Here is a 17,835-nt window from a genome sequence, read left to right as displayed (position 1 = left end):
GCAAACTCCACACAGGCAGTACCCAGAATCGAACCCGGGTCCCTGGAGCTGTGAGGTTGCAGTGCTAACCACTGCGCCACTGTGCCGCCCATAAGGGGGGATCTTAGGGTTCTTAGTGTAGTGGGGGAGAGAGTCAACTCTGCATTTCTACTGTTGTGGGGTGGGGGGGGGGGTGGTGGTGGTGGTGGTGGTTGGGGGTGAAGCGGTGCCCTCTGCATTTTGTGCAGTTTGTGGGAGGGATAGGTCATATTGGCAGTTTAAGTGTTTTGAGGGGGGAGAGAGGGCAACTATGCATTGTAAGTGTTTTTGGTGGTGGTGGGGGGGTGGGGGGAAACGGGGCAACAATTTATTTGCGGTGTAGTGGGATTCAACTATGCACTTTTTGTGGCAGGCCTGGCAGCCTTTTAGAAATGACGCCAGTGCCTGCGCAGAGACAGCTGATGCCATCATGGTGTCACTGAGGCTGCTCCCACCACATGATGGGGGTTGGGGGGTGGGGGGGGGGGGTGGGCGGCCAGCCCCGTGTATTTAAATGAGCTGCCATGTGCTAGATCACAGACAGCACATGGCCCGTGTGTGGGGGCTGCCGAGAGTAGCAGCAGGAGAATAAAATTCAGAATAAAATTCAGCGGGAGAATAAAAAAGATAAATATTTTTACACAATAACTGAAAAGTACTCGTGACTTCACCCACTCACATATTCACACATATACCCCACACACAAGAAAAATTATAGTGTGGTAGCGTGCAATTAGAGTCCAATTAGAGTTGTTTTAAAGAACCTTTAGAAGCTCTTTGGGAGGAAATCTTTCAGCGGTGCAGGCCTGAATGTTTGTTGTCTTGAAAAGAAATAAGTTTTTCAGGCTCCTTGTGGTGAAGCCTCAATCTGAAGTTGATGGTGGAAATTCTGGTTCCTTTTTGCAGCTAGAGATTTCCAAAGTCACCTTGCAATTTCTCTGCTGCAGTAGTTAAAAGATGTTATCAGCAGCATTCCTGCTTAGCTGGAACTGTCTCACAGCTGTTCTGTCTGGAAAAGATCTTCTCTGGCTGTTCTGCCTCTCTCTCTCCAGAGAGATACCTTTTAAGGTAGAAACTTGTCAGGTTGGAGTGTCAGTCAGCTGACTAAGGGTTTTCTCGACTGGGGTGATCCATACAATGTTCCAGGATATGGGAACCACTGTTATATGATGGTGTCTGAATGTGGTCCATTTTGATAAATAGTTGTAATTTCACACGTATTATTTTGGCCTTGGCTTCGGAGTCAGTCTACCTGCAAAGGTCTTGTTAACTCCATTCCTGCAGATAGGAGTTATTAGCATGTAATGGGATGTTTTCCATTTCAATGTGTTTACCCCAAAGCTAATTCAGACGTTGATAATGGGTTTTGTCTTCAAAACAAACATATTTATTGATAGTACAGGAGAGGTCACCTGACCTCTACACCATTTTGTCTGTGGTACAAATGTGTCCACTTTTGTAGTTCAGTTCAACTTTTATTTCATAATTCCTCCAGTTAATTTCATATTTCATCATTTCCCTTGGTGAGTGTGACACCTCTCCACAAAAATGGGAAAAATAATAAAATTCTTTGGTATTTCATTTTTTATTGTTTTTTTTCAGAAAGATAGAAAGTAAGACATAGGATAGTGCATATCTGCACACACTTATCCTATGCACTCCTCAGGCTTTCAGTCATAATCTATTTACAGATTTCTGGTAGTACAGAGTTTAAATTCTGGACAGCATATTGGCAAGAGTGGCTGGACAAGTAAGCTCCATTGGAACAGTCTGGCGTTTTTAACTTTGAATTTTTCCAGATATGTGAGGGGTTGAGGTCAGTTTAGATTTGAATTTCTCTGTGTCCGTTATTTGCATGAACTTTGAAATGTTGACAAGCTAATAGGAGTCCTCACCCCTCTTTCTCTATTGTGGAATATTTTCTTTGGTGTTTGTTTAGCTCTTTTGAGAAATAGCCAATTTGCCTCTCGAGGTCTGAATCATCATCTTGAAGTAAGACTGCTCCCACTCCGAAATCACTGGCGGCAATAGCCATCTTAAAGGGTTTGTTAAAATTTTGGGCTGCCAATACTGGGTTATTTGTTAAAATTACCTTCAATGTTTTGAAAACCAGCTGGCACCGCTCTGACCACAAAACTTTTACATTTTTCTTTAATAAGTTAGTTAAGAATGTAGCTGAGGTTGGGAACAAATTTTCGGTAGAAACCGCGCATTCCCAGGAATCACATGATTTCCTTCTTAGTTTTGGGAATGGGGAAATCTACCACAGCTTGCACTTTTACTGCCCTTGGCAACACCCGACCTTGGCCTACAATGTGGCACAAATAGGTTACTTTCACCTGAGCAAATTCACTCTTTGCTAAATTGGCCACTAGGTTAGCTTTTTGTAGACCCCTAAAGACTTCCCTTATATTGTACAAGTGATCTTCCGAAGTATCACTGTAAACTAACAGGTCATCCAAGTAGATGACACAGTTGTTTAAACCAGCTACCACCTGGTCCATTAGTCTTTGGAAGGTTGCTGGGTTGTTCTTTAAGCTGAATGGCATAATGTTACACTGAAATAAGCCATCGGGGGTGACAAATACTGAAATTTCTTTTGCTTGGGTGGTCATGGGAACTTGCCGGTATCCTTTCAATAATTCCATTTTACTAATGTAGGTGGAGGTTCCTGCTCGGTTAATGCAGTCCTCAATACGGGAGATTGGGTATAAGTCTGTTTGAGTTACTGCATTATCTTTGCGGTAATCAATGCAAATTCTGGTTGACTCATTGGGTTTGGAGACTAGTATAATGGACGAGCTCCAGCTGCTTTGGCTGCGTTCAATTAAATCATTATCCAGCATATATTGGATTTCTTGTTGGACCTGAGCCAGACTATCGGGGCTCAGCCTGCAAGGGTTTTGTTTTATAGGTGGGGTCTCGCCTACATCTACATTGTGTATAGTTAGAGGGGTACAACCTGGTTTGTCCTTGCAAACTTCCTCAAATTCCCTTAGCAGTGTTGCTAGGTTCTTTCTCTGCTGGTCAGATAGATAGCCAAATATGGCATCTAGGCCCCTTAAAATTTCAGTTTTTCCAATTTTACAATAGGGGGTTCAATTTGAGAGTTTTCTGGGTTCCCTTTCTCTCCTAGTTGGCCTTCACTAGTGTTGTCCTCCTCCACTGTTCTCACTGGCTGACATACACTAACTGGTCTATCTGGTTCCCGACTGTGGTATTTTTTTCAGTATATTTATGTGGCACAGTCTTTGCTTTTTTCCTCCAGTCTGGTGTGTTAATTAGGTAGTTCACTTCACTGACTATTTTTCCTTACACTGTACAGGCCGCTGAATCTGGCTTTTAGGGGTTCACCCTGGTAACAGTGCCAGAACCTGGTCCCCTGGTTTACATTCTCAAGCTGTAGCCATTTTGTCTGCTTGCCTTTTCATGTTTCGCTGAGATGCTTTCAGGTGTTCTTTTGCTACAGTACAGGCTTTAAAAAGTCTCTCACGAGTAGAGGATGCATAATTTAGCAATGATATTTCCTCCCTTTGATCTAGGAATTTTCCCTTGACCAATTTCACAGGGGCTCTCACCTCATGTCCAAAAGCCAATTCAAATGGACTGCAGCCTATGGTTTCATTTGGTGAATCTTTGGTAGTGAACATAAAAAAAGCTGCTCCTTTATCCCAATCATGGGGGTAATCACAGCAATATGCTCTAATCATGGTTTTCAGGGTTTGATGGTATCATTTCAGAGCCTTTGTAACTGTGGGTGATATGCTGAAGATTTCAGCTGGTCTGTGTATGACTTCTTGGAACATTCGGGGCATGAAATTAGTTCCATGATCGAACTGAACCTCTATGGGTAGTCCATATCGGGTAAAAAAACTGGGTCAGCCCCTTGACTACGACTTTAGCTGTAATTTTCCTCAAGGGTGTGGCTTCTGGGAATTGGGTGGCCAATTCCATGATGGTGAGGAGGTAACCTGTCCTAGTTTTAGGTAGGGGTCCCAAGCAATCGATCAGAACTCTGCTGAAGGGTTCCTCAAAAGCGGGAATGGGGATTCGCGGAGCAAGCTTGATTGTAGGTTGTAGTTTCCCAACAACCTGGCAGGTATGGCAGGTCCTGCAAATTTAAACAAATAACTTTGTGGATTTGAGCCCAGTAAAAGTGTCGGCTTATCCGGGCCTGGGTCTTTCGGATACTCACATGCCCAGACATAAGGATTTCGTGGGCAACCCTCAAAATCTTCCAAGTTGATGATCCAGCTCGGCCTCCTCCTGAAGTCCCCAGCATCACAGATACCAGACTTCAGCCAATTCGATTCACTCCGCGTGATATCAAGAAACGACTGAAGGCACTGGATACTGCAAAGGCTACGGCCCTGACAATATTCCGGCAATAGTACAGAAGACCTGTGATCCAGAACTTACTGTGCCCCTAGCCAAGCTGTTTCAGTACAGCTACAACACTGACATCTACCCAGCAATGTGGAAAATTGCCCAGGTATGTCCTGTACACAAAAAGGACAAGTCCAACCCGGCCAATTACCGCCCCATCAGTCTACTCTCAATCATCAGCAAAGTGATGGAAGGTGTCATCAACAATGCCATCAAGCAGCACTTGCTTAGCAATAACCTGCTCAGTTTGGATTCCACCAGGGCCACTCAGCTCCGGACCTCATTACAACCTTGGTTCAAACATGGACAAAAGAGCTGAACTCAAGAGGTGAGGTGAGAGTGACTGCCCTTGACATCAAGGCAGCTTTTGACCGAGTACAGCATCAAGGAGCCCTAGCAAAACTGAAGTCAATGGGAATCAGGGGAAATACTCTCCGCTGGTTGGAGTCATACTTAGCACAAAGGAAGATGGTTGTGGTTGTTGGAGGTCTATCATCTGTGCTCCAGGACATCACTGCAGGAGTTCCTCAGGGTAGTGTCCTAGGCCCAACCATCTTCAGCTGCTTCATCAATGACCTTCCTTCAATCACTAGGTCACAAGTGGGGATGTTCGCTGATGATTGCACAATGTTCAGCACCATTCGTGACTCCTCAGATACTGAAACAGTCCATGTAGAAATGCAGCAAGACCTTGGGCTGATAAGTGGCAACTAACATTCATGCCACACAAGTGCCAGGCAATGACCATCTCCAACAAGAGAGAATTTAATGATCTCCCCTTGACATTCAATGGCATTATCATTGCTGAATCCCCCACTATCAACATCCTAGGGGCTACCATTGACCAGAAAGTGAACTGAAGTAGCCATATAAATACCGTGGCTACAAGAGCAGGTCAGAGGCTAGAAATCCTGCAGTGAGTAACTCACCTCCTGACTCCCCAAAACCTGTCCACTATCTGCAAGGCACAAATCAGGAGTGTGATGGAATACTCTCCACTTGCCTGGATGGCTGCAGCTCCAACAACACTCAAGAAGCTTGACACCATCCAGGACAAAGCAGCCTGCTTGATTGGCACCCCATCCACAAACATTCACTCCCTCCACCAATGACGCACAGTGGCAGCAGTGTGTACCATCTACAAGATGCACAGCAGCAATGCACCAAGGGTCCTTAGACAGCACCTTTCAAACCTGCGATCTGTACCAACTAGAAGAACAAGGGCAGCAAATGCATGGGAACACCACCACCTGCAAGTTCCCCTCCAAATTACACACCATCCTGACTTGGAACTATATTGCTGTTCCTTCATTGTCGCTGGGTCAAAATCCTGGAACTCCCTTCCTAACAGCACTGTGGGTGTACCTACCTCACATGGACTGCAGCGGTTCAAGAAGGCAGCTCACCACCACCTTCTCCAGGGCAATTAGGGATGGGCAATAAATGCTGGCCTAGCCAGCAACGTCCACATCCCATGAATGAATTAAAAAAAAGGCTCCTTGTGGTTAAGCCTTAATCTAAAGTCGATGGTGGAAATTCTGATTCCCTTTCGCAGATGTAGAGTTCCAAAGTCACTTTGCAATTTCTCCGCTGCAATAATTAAAAGATGTTATCAGCAGGGCTCCTGCTTAGCTGGAGCTGTCTCACAGCTGTCTGGCTGTTCTCCTCTCTCTCTCCAGAGATATACATTTTAAGGTAGAAACATATCAGGGTGGGGAGTCAATCAGGTGACGAAGGGCTCACTCCCCTGGGGTGATTCATACAATGGTCCAGGATATTGGAACCACTATTCAATGATGGTGTTGGAATGTCTTCATTTTGATAAATAGGCATTATTTCACACATATTATTTTTGCTTTGGCTTCGGAGTCAGTCTATTTGAAAAGTCTATCTGCTTCATACCTACAGATAGGTGTGTTGTTAGCATGGAATGGGCTGTTTTCCATTTCAATTTTAATTCAGATGTAGATAATGGTTTTTGTCTTCAACAGACGGGGCGGCACAGTGGCGCAGTGGTTAGCACCGCAGCCTCACAGCTCCAGCAACCCGGCTTCAATTCTGGGCACTGCCTGTGTGGAGTTTGCAAGTTCTCCCTGTGTCTGCGTGGGTTTTTGCCGGGTGCTCCGGTTTCCTCCCACCACCAAAAGACTTGCAGGTTGATAGGTAAATTGGCCATTATAAATTGCCCCTAGTATAGGTAGGTGGTCGGGGAATATAGGGACAGGTGGAGACGTGGGATTAGTGTAGGGTTAGTATAAATGGGTGGTTGGCACAGACTCGGTGGGCCGAAGGGCCTGTTTCAGTGCTGTATCTCTAAATAAAAACAAACATGTTTATTGACAATTGACAGATGCTGCCAGACCTGTTTCAGTATTTCCAGCATTTCTTGTTTTTATTTCAGACTTCCAGAACCTGCAGTATTTTGCTTTGATTTTATGTTTATTAACAATACAGGAGGGGTTCCCTGACCTCTACTCCATTTTGTCTGTGACACAAATGTGTCCTTTTTTGTACTTCAGTTCAACAGTTGACTTGTATTTTATAATTCCTCCAGTTCATTTCATATTTCATCACTGTTCCCTCCATAAGCACAACAAAGTGTCAAAGCTGTTTTTGGGCATGGGGGAAGGTGTGAATAAGATACATCCCAGGTCTTTAAACTGGCATGTAAATGAATTTGATGTTAATTTGTTCATGAATTTTCAGATACTGTACAGATTATGAATGTACGTCAGAGAAATGGACCTGAGGAACCATGGGGTCTAAATTCAAAAAGCCTTCAAACCCATCCTTATCAGATAATTACCTAGTTCTTTTCTGAATGAGTTAACCAACAACTGATTTATTGAAGAAACAAATAAGAGATCATGTACCTCACGATTAATTGAATACCTACTTATGTTTTGTACAGAAACCAGTGCAAGTTGGACACTGCTCACAAGTTGGTCCCACGAACACAGATAGTGTGCACCTGCACCGACCACATACACATATTCCTCTGCCATTACATATCTGTCCATTAGTTGAAACACATGATGCCACATCCAACAAACAATCACAGGCACTGCCTGTAAAGTTGGGCATGCATTTACACATTCTACAATGACAAATGCAAACCACTGACCACCTCCAGGCGCGTATCCATTGTCTCTCGAGATAAGGAGGCCCAAAAGAAAAAGAAAAAGAAAGAAAGAAAGAAAAACCTAGTTCTTTTCTGAATGAGTTAACCAACAACTGATTTATTGAAGAAACAAATAAGAGATCATGTACCTCACGATTAATTGAATACCTACTTATGTTTTGTACAGAAACCAGTGCAAGTTGGACACTGCTCACAAGTTGGTCCCACGAACACAGATAGTGTGCACCTGCACCGACCACATACACATATTCCTCTGCCATTACATATCTGTCCATTAGTTGAAACACATGATGCCACATCCAACAAACAATCACAGGCACTGCCTGTAAAGTTGGGCATGCATTTACACATTCTACAATGACAAATGCCATTTCCTGCAAAAAAAAATCAAAAGGATTAGCTCACACATCAGTTTCATTTGTTAAAGTTTAGTCTAAGCTGTATTTCCAACTCTTTGTAATACCTTTAGCAATAATTGTTGTTTTCGAGGGTAGGCATGAGCTCCAGGCCCAGATTGGCTTTGCAGTGCAAGCACACTAAAACCATGGTGTGGGAAATTTCATGCACCAAGGGGCTGCTGGGAAAATTAAAGAGATGCAGCCATATAAAAATGTGAAAATAAATTTTAGCCATTATATAGGCTGCTGGTGCTTCCTCTGCACATTTCAGCCTTTGTAAAGGCTGTTTAGGCACAAGAAGTGGCTAACAAAATAAATACAGAACAAAAAGGGAGTCTGTGGAAAGATAGAGTTGCAGCACCTAAACCCATAGTCTGATGGCTGACAAAGCAGAGCTGCTGCTGTTTAAGATGGGTGTGAAAAGTCTAGCACTCCAGGCCATCCTCCCCAGAGGACAGTAGTTCAGCATGGCAAGAGGTAGCTGAAGTAAGTTGAGGTGATCTTGTAGCAGATAACATAGGACTGTAATGGACTTGATGCTGACTCACTGCCTATGGGGTCAGTTCCTCATGTTTAGTGTCAGGCCATGCAGATGTAGTTGTTGGTGAATGCAGGCTGTTCAGCTGTGGTGTCTGCTGATCTCCCAGGCATGGATTCCTTCAATTTCCACCATAAAATCATGCAGTTATGGCACATCCAAACCATTTCCCACATTAACTTTATCATCACTTGCTGCCCACCAGCAGACTCTAGAATTTGGACCATGATATTTTGGTTTGGTAGAGCTTTCCTCAAGCCTACTTTCATCCCGTTGCCTTAATACAGAAATATTTTAAGAATCTATAAAATTAACGTCACAGTTCTAATACTATACTGGAAATATTGCAACAAAAAATATCCCAAGCCTTTTTTCCCTTGCTCCCATTCAAAATGGGCGCTGAAGGCAAAAATTGCCATCCTGGAGCAGGAAACTGCATCAAATACTATTATTATTATTTTATGGATTTTTCAGCTTTAATTAATCCAGGTCATGAATGTGTGCCAGCACTTTAATATGTAAAATGTAGTTGGCTGGTAAATTATGGGCAGAAGGAATTGGCTAAAATTCAAGCCTGCTCGCTCAATTTTCTAATCTCTCTGCTCTCATTCCATGCAGGAGCTGGGAAATGTAGATTGGGAGCAGCTGTTTGAAGGTAAATCCACATGTGATATGTGGGAGGCTTTTAAAGAGAGGTTGATTAGCGTGCAGGAGAGACATGTTCCTGTGAAAATGAGGGATAGAAATGGCAAGATTAGGGAACCATGGATGACAGGTGAAATTGTGAGACTAGCTAAGAGGAAAAAGGAAGCATACATAAGGTCTAGGCGGCTGATGAAAGACGAAGCTTTGAAAGAATATCGGGAATGTAGGACCAATCTGAAACGAGGAATTAAGAGGGCTAAAAGGGGTCATGAAATATCTTTAGCAAACAGGGTTAAGGAAAATCCCAAAGCCTTTTATTCATATATAAGGAGAAAGAGGGTAACTAGAGAAAGGATTGGCCCACTCAAGGACAAAGGAGGAATGTTATGCTTGGACTCAGAGAAAATGGGTGAGATTCTAAACGAGTACTTTGCATCGGTATTCACCGAGGAGAGGGACATGACGGATGTTGAGGTTAGGAACAGATGTTTGATTACTCTAGGTCAAGTCGGCATAAGGAGGGAGGAAGTGTTGGGTATTCTAAAGGGCATTAAGGTGGACAAGTCCCCAGGTCCGGATGGGATCGATCCCAGGTTACTGAGGGAAGCGAGAGAGGAAATAGCTGGGGCCTTAACAGATATCTTTGCAGCATCCTTAAACACGGGTGAGGTCCCGGAGGACTGGAGAATTGCTAATGTTGTCCCCTTGTTTAAGAAGGGTAGCAGGGATAATCCAGGTAATTATAGACCGGTGAGCCTGACGTCAGTGGTAGGGAAGCTGCTGGAGAAGATACTGAGGGATAGGATCTATTCCCATTTGGAAGAAAATGGGCTCATCAGTGATAGGCAACATGGTTTTGTGCAGGGAAGGTCATGTCTTACCAACTTAATAGAATTCTTTGAGGAAGTGACAAAGTTGATTGATGAGGGAAGGGCTGTCGATGTCATATACATGGACTTCAGTAAGGCGTTTGATAAGGTTCCCCATGGCAGGCTGATGGAGAAAGTGAAGGCGCTTGGGGTCCAAGGTGTACTAGCTAGATGGATAAAGAACTGGCTGGGCAACAGGAGACAGAGAGTAGCAGTAGAAGGGAGTTTCTCAAAATGGAGACGTGTGACCAGTGGTGTTCCACAGGGATCCGTGCTGGGACCACTGTTGTTTGTGATATACATTAATGATTTGGAGGAAAGTATAGGTGGACTGATTAGCAAATTTGCAGACGACACTAAGATTGGTGGAGTAGCAGATAGTGAAGGGGACTGTCAGAGAATACAGCAGAATATAGATAGATTGGAGAGTTGGGCAGAGAAATGGCAGATGGAGTTCAATCAGGGCAAATGCGAGGTGATGCATTTTGGAAGATCCAATTCAAGAGTGAACTATACAGTAAATGGAAAAGTCCTGGGGAAAATTGATGTCCAGAGAGATTTGGGTGTTCAGGTCCACTGTTCCCTGAAGGTGGCAACGCAGGTAAATAGAGTGGTCAAGAAGGCATACGGCATGCTTTCCTTCATCGGACGGGGCATTGAGTACAAGAGTTGGCAGGTCATGTTACAGTTGTATAGGACTTTGGTTCGGCCACATTTGGAATACTGCGTACAGTTCTGGTCGCCACATTATCAAAAGGATGTGGATGCTTTGGAGAGGGTGCAGAGGAGGTTCACCAGGATGTTGCCTGGTATGGAGGGCGCTAGCTATGAAGAGAGGTTGAGCAGATTAGGATTATTTTCATTAGAAAGACGGAGGTTGAGGGGGGACCTGATTGAGGTGTACAAAATCATGAGAGGTATAGACAGGGTGGATAGCAAGAGGCTTTTTCCCAGAGTGGGGGTTTCAATTACTAGAGGACACGAGTTCAAAGTGAAAGGGGAAAAGTTTAGGGGGGATATGCGTGGAAAGTTCTTTACGCAGAGGGTGGTGGGCACCTGGAACGCATTGCCAGCGGAGGTGGTAGATGCGGGCACGATGGAGTCTTTTAAGATGTATCTAGACAGATACATGAATGGGCAGGAAGAAAAGAGATACAGAACCTTAGAAAATAGGCGACATGTTTAGAGAGAGGATCTGGATCGGCGCAGGCTTGGAGGGCCGAAGGGCCTGTTCCTGTGCTGTAATTATCTTTGTTCTTTGTTCTTTGTTTATGCCTATGGAACTGGTAGTGCCAATCAGAAATTGCACTCGACTGCAAATTAGGAATGAGAATAAATATAAAGAAAAAACATTCCTCACTTCAGTGTGCTGGAGTACTCCATGTATTATGCCACTCTCCTAAAAGAAAGATAGCATCCCATCTAAGCTCCACTATTCTCTCTAAGTCAATACCATTTTGAAGGGAAGTACAGACTACTGTGGCCATCTGCTTTTGGTCCATTCAGATCACTAAGATCAGGGGCAATGTGGGAAGAATTTTCAGTGTAAAGTCTACTTCTGCACCGCCAACCCCCCCCTCCACATAGCAGATCAGTGCAACCACCCCTACATTCATGGAGTTCATTAACTTCAAGTGTCCACCAAAACCCATGAACCGCACTGCAGTTCTGCATTGTGGTTTCTGTTATCTTGCAATCATTTTTCTAACAGTCATGATGGATACAAGATTCTGTCCTACATAACTGAGGCTGAATTTTCTGCAGGCGGAAAGAGTCCTGACACCGGAGCAAAAAGGTGAGGGAAACCCCATATTGGCCATTTGGGGGATCCTCTACTGCATTTTAAAGTGCTCAGGCAGTTAGCCAATCAGAGAGCTGGCAGCTCAGCAGTCCCAGCAGTGCTACTGGGAGCAGTGGCCACTGCTAGTACTGCAGTAGGTAGCAGCGCTGGATGCTCGGAATGAAGGTAAGTGGGGTAGGCTCGCCGGGACCAGTGAGTCAGGCCCTGGCTGGGGGTGGCAGTTGTCGAGGGCTGGGGGCATGATGTTGGCACATGGAGCCCTCCATCGGCCACAGATTGCCCGAGCAGTAGGGCTTCCACCCCCATTAATTGGCCACTTAAGGGCCTCAATTGGCCTCTGGGCGGGATCCTTGCCCCTGACAAATTTGAATGGCATCAGAAAGGTGACAGGCACTCCACGCCTCTTGCTATTTCATTGTCCCCTCCCACCTCCCTGTCCATCCCTAGAGGCTGATAAAATTCAGCCCTTTCACACGGCAGAGCACCATTGCAGTTTGATTTTCTTTAAGCTGGTTGCACCTATTCTGCCTTCTTCTGCTGAGCTAATGTAATTAAATAGGACCTGTATATGGATTAGCTGGTATGATCATAAGTATAAAGGAAAGTGCCAAATTAACATCAAATCGAATTTGCAGCTAGGCTAAGCAACAACTGGCAAGTACATTTCCCTCACTCCTTCTACCCATTCTTCATACTGGATAATGTATACCATCTTTCACAGCAAACATCTGTGGTAAATTACAAACAAGGGCATTTTCTGAAGACCAAGAACCAGCACATGGAAAAGTCAATTCTGGCAGATTATTTTTGTGCGGTATACTTGCCTCCACAAATCAAACCATTGGATCGGTCACAATTGAAGTTATCACATTCACAATATCTGCCTGAGATGATTTCATCAGGATTTTCCCTCTTTTTGCAGACACATTTCCCACAGATACAATCTCCATTGTTACTACAGATTTGAGATGCATTATCCTTTCTGCATGAAGCATCCATGTCTTCAATATTTACTTCATCGATGCTGCATTCACAAAATTGACCAATACGTCCTTTATTGCATCTGAAAATTAAGCAGTCCATGTTAAAATCAGCAACAATAAACCACAAACTTACATTCTTCTGTAACAGCAAGCAATCTTAGTCTTGCCTTTTTTCTCTCCCTTCCAGAACAGTAGTGGGAAGTACAAGAAAGGCAGAGAAAAAAACTAAAAGAATTCTCACCAAGAATAAAGGGTTTGTGTTGCAGGCCAAACATCCGTGGACAAATAAGATGATTATGTCAAAAGCAATGTGTCTGGAGTCAAACCAGAAAACAAACAAACAGAAAAAGCCCCAATAACATCCTGACTGTAGAGCTGAAGATTTGTGCTCCAGAACCAGCTACGCTCCCTAGCCAAGCTGTTCCAGTACATCTACAACACTTGCATCTACCCAACAATGTGGAAACTATGTTCTGTCCACAAAAAGCAGGACAAATCCAATCCAGTCAATTACCACCCCATCAGTCCACTGTCAATCATCAGCAAAGTGATGGAAGGTGTCATTGACAATGCTATCAAGTGGCACTTGCACACCTCACCAATGCTCAGCTTGGGTTCCGCCAGGGCCACTTGGCTCCAGACCTCATTACATCCTTGGTCCAAAAATGGACAAAAGAGCTGAATTCCAGAGGTGAGCTAAGATTGACTGCCCTTGATGTCAAGGCAGCATTTGGCTAGTCATACTTATCTCAAAGGAAGATGGTTGTAGTTGTTGAAGGTCAATCATCACAGCCTCAGGACATCACAGTAAGAGTTCCTCAGGGCAATGTCCTAGGCCTTTCCTCCATCACAAGGTCAGAAGTAGGGATGGTTGCTGATGATTGCACAGTGTTCAGTTCCATTCATAACTCATCAGATAATAGAGCAGTCCGTACCCACACGCAGCAAGACGTGGACAACATTCAGGCTTGGGCAGATAAGTGGCAAGTAACATTTCCACCATGCAAGTGCCAGGCAATGACTATCCCCAATGAGAGAATCTAATCATGTCCCTTTAACTTTCAATGGCATTATCATCACTGAACCCCCCCACCATCAACATCCTGGGGGTTATTATTGACCAGAAACATAGCTAGACCAGCCATATAAATACTGCGACTACAAAAGCATGTCAGAGGCTTGGGATTCTGCAGTGAGTAACTCATCTCCTGACCACCACCTCACCGCCCCCCTCCACCCCACCCCACCATTTACAAGGCACAAGTCAGGAATGTGATAGAACACTGTTCACTTGCCTGGATGAGTGTAGCTCCAACAACACTCAAGAATGTGACACCATCCAGGACAAAGCAGCCCACCTGATTTGTACCCCATCCACTACCTTAAACATTCACTCCCTCCATTTTGGCTGCAGTGTGTACCATCTACAATGTGCCCATGCAGCAATGCGCCAAGGCTTCTTTGATAGTATCTTCTAAATCCACGACCTCTTCCACCCAGAAGGACAAGGGCAGTAGGCACATAGGAACATCACCACCTGCAAGTTCCCCTCCAAGGCACACACCATCCTGACTTGGAGATATATCGCTGTTCCTTCACTGTTGCTGGGTCAAAAACCTGGAATCCCCTCCCTAACAGTACTTTGGGTGTATCTACACCCCAAGGACTGCAGCGGTTCAAGAAGGCAGCTCACCATCACCTTCTCAAGGACAATTAGGATGGGCAATAAATGCTGTGACCTTGCCAACATCCCATCATATCCCATGAACTAATAAAACAAAAGTATAGAAGAGAAGCAAAACAAATGATTAGAAAGGCCAAGAGAGATATAAAAGAGATTGTGGGTCAACATAAAGGGTTACAGCAAAGATTTTTCCAAACACTTAGCAAGAAAGGGCTTCACATGATGACAAATTCTGGTTCAGCCTCATTTAACTGCCATTGGCAAACTGCAGTGGCCAAACAGATGGTCTGCAGCTTACCAGTTGTGGGAGGGTAGAAAAATAGCTGATTGCCATGCTGAGATAGCCAGCAGGACAAGTCTGTTGGGATGCACAATGAGTTCTGTAGATGATAGCAGGAAGTTACAAAGGAACAGACTGATTGGGCAAAACTTTGGTACATAGACTTCAATGTGGAGATCATCCATTTTCAATCTAAGAAAGACAAATTGGATTATCGGCTTGCTGTAAGACAAGGAGCTTTGGAGGAGCAAAAGGATTTGGGTGGCCCTGTATACAAATCACTGAATACTTGTACAAAAGGTAATCAGTAAAGCCTTTATCCCAAGGAGTGTTGGAATACCAAGGGGAGGAAGTGATGTTCAGTTGCACAGAACCTTAGTCATAGGAACAGGAGTAGCCCATTTAGCCCACAAGCCTGTTCCACTATTCATCAAGATTATGGCTAATATGTGATCTAACTCCATATACCCACCTTTGCCAAATATCCCCTAATAGCTTTGGTTAACAGAAACCATCAATCCCAGTTTTCAAATTTACAATTGATTGAGCATCAACTGCCGTTTGTGGAAGAGAGTTCAAACTTTTACCACCCTGAGTATAGAAGTGTTTCCTAACTTCACTCCTGAAAAACCTGGCTCTAATTTTTGGGCTATGTTCTCTAGTCCTATATCCTCTAACCATTGGAAGTAGCTTCTCTCTATTCATCCTATCAATTCCCTTAATATCTTGAAAACTTTGATCAAAATACCCCTTAATTATCTAAATTCCAGGGATTACAACCATAGTTTATGTAATATTTCCTTGTAATTTAACCCTTAGAGTCCAGGTTATTATTCTGGTAAATCTATGTTGCACACCCTCCAAGGCCAATACATAGTTCCTTAGAAGGGGAGGAAGAAGAGTGGAAGAGCAATAGTGAAAGGGGATTCGATAGTCAGGGATCAGACAGGCATTTCTGCGGCAGGAAACTTGACTCCAGGATGGTGTGTTGCCTCCTGGTGCCAGGGTCAAGGATGTCATGGAGCAGCTGCAGGACATCCTTCTAGGGGAGGGTGAACAGCCAGAGGTCATGGTCCACATCGGTACCAATGACATAAGTAGGAAGAGAGATGAGGTCCTGAAAGCAGATTTTAGGGAGTTAGGAAGGAAATTAAAAAGCAGGACCTCCAAAGCAGTAATCTCAGGATAACTCCCAGTGCCATGTGCTGGTGAGCATTGGAATAGGAGGATTGATCGATTGAACATGTGGCTGGAGAATTGGTATAGGAGGGAGGGCATCAGATTTCTGAGGCATTGAGACTGTTTCTGGGGCAGATGGGACCTGTACAAAATGGATGGGCCACACCTTAACAGGACCGGAACTAACATACTCACAGGGAGATTTTCTAGTGCTGTTGGGGAGGATTTAAACTAGCTTGTCAGGGGATGGGAACCTGAGGAATAGTTCAAGTTGGAAGGAAGTAAAGCTGGTAACAGGAGGTAGAAAAGTAGCAAGTGACATTAGAAGGCAGGCGAAGCAAAGGCGAGCATCAACTACGCTTAGAAAGCAGAATGTCAAGAAGACAAGATTAAGGGCATTATACCTGAATGCATGCAGCATTCACAACAAGGTAGACAACTTAAAGGCCCAAAGAGAGGTAAAAGGGTATGATCTAAATGCCATAACAGAAACATGGCTACAGGGTGACCAAGACTGGGAACTGAATATTCAAGGATATTCAACATTTAGAAAGGACAGGCAAAAAGGAAAAGGAGGTGGTGTTGCGCTGTCAACAAGGGATGGGATCAATACATTCATAAGGGAGGTTCTCAGACCAGAAGAACAAAATGTGGAATCTGTTTGGATGGAGCTAAGAAACAGCCAGGGACAACAAACATTGGTAGGAGTTGTTTATAGGCCATCAAACAGTAGTGGTTGTGTGGGGCATGGCATTAATCAGGAGATTAGAGAAGCATGTAGCATGGGTAATACAGTAATCTTCAATCTGCATAAAGAATGGGTAAACCTAATGAGCACTAATGCTGTGGAGGACGAGTTTCTGAAATGTGTTAGGGATGGTTTTCTAGAGCAGCATGTTGAGGAACCGAATAGAGAACAGGCTATTTTAGATCTAATATTATGTAGTGAGAAAGGGATAATTAATAATCTTTTTGTAAAAGAACCTTTAGGGATGAGTGACCATAATATGATAGAATTTTACATTATATTTGAAAGTGAGGTAGTTCAATCTGAAGCCAGAGTGTTAAATTTGAACAAAGGAAATTATGAAAGTATGAGGGGCAAATTGGCTGAGGTGGATTGGGAAAATACATTAAAAGGTATGACAGTACATCGGCAATGAATACTCTTTAAAGAAAAAATACATAGTTCACAGTAACTACACATTCCTTCAAGGCACAAAAACCCCAAAACTAAAGGCAGTCAACCGTGGATAACAAAGGAAGTTAAGGATTGTATAAGATTAAAAGAAAAGGCCTATAAAATTGCCAGAAATAGTAGTAAACCTGAGGATTGGAAGGATTTTAGAATACAGCAAAGGAGGACGAAGAAACTGATAAAGGGAGAATAGAATATGAATGCAAGCTAGCAAAAAATATAAAAACAGACTGTAAAACCTTCTAAAGGTATGTAAAAAGGAAACGTATGGCTGAGGCAAATGTGGGTCCATTACAGGCAGAGTCAGGAGAATTTATAATGGGGAACAGAGAAATGGCAGAGAAGCTAAATGATTACTTTGTGTCTGTCTTCACTGAGGAAGATACAAGAAATCTCCCAGAATTAGAGATCCAAGGGATTAGGGGGAATGAGGAATTGAAAGAAATTAGTATTAGTAAGAAGGTTGTATTGGAGAAATTAATGGGGTTAAAGGTTGATAAGTCCCCAGGACCTGATATTCTACATCCCAGAGTGATGAAAAAGGTAGCTATGGAGATAATGGATGCATTGCTGATCATCTTCCAAAATTCCACAGATTCTGGAACAGTTCCTGCAGATTGGAAGGTCGCAAATGTCACTCCACTATTTAAGAAGGAAGGGAGAGAGAAAACAGAGAATTACAGACCTAGTTAACCTTACACCAGTCGTTGAGAA

At 43.8% G+C, this 17,835-nt stretch overlaps 1 protein-coding gene across 3 annotated transcripts in view; it reads right to left on the bottom strand.

The window, feature by feature from the left end:
• The window catches only part of LOC137349193 (integrin beta-1-like), a 120,481-nt gene that overhangs the window by 14,826 nt on the left and 87,820 nt on the right, over positions 1–17,835 (bottom strand). For 2 of the 3 annotated variants that reach the window (XM_068014622.1, XM_068014632.1), the window contains exons 13-14: positions 12,622–12,860; positions 7,679–7,920 (exon numbers count right to left, since the gene is read on the bottom strand). In XM_068014622.1, the coding sequence (XP_067870723.1) occupies positions 7,694–7,920; positions 12,622–12,860 (466 nt within the window). In that variant the 3' untranslated portion in view covers positions 7,679–7,693. Of the gene's footprint in view, positions 1–7,678; positions 7,921–12,621; positions 12,861–17,835 lie in introns of those variants that run through there. The other variant, XM_068014638.1, reaches the window with a different exon arrangement.

The sequence above is a fragment of the Heterodontus francisci genome, chromosome 2, assembly GCF_036365525.1.
Source record: "Heterodontus francisci isolate sHetFra1 chromosome 2, sHetFra1.hap1, whole genome shotgun sequence".
Classification (NCBI taxonomy): Eukaryota; Metazoa; Chordata; class Chondrichthyes; order Heterodontiformes; family Heterodontidae; genus Heterodontus; species Heterodontus francisci.
The sequence above is the reverse complement of the archived record's forward strand: the minus strand, read 5'-3'. Positions and strand labels throughout refer to the sequence as shown.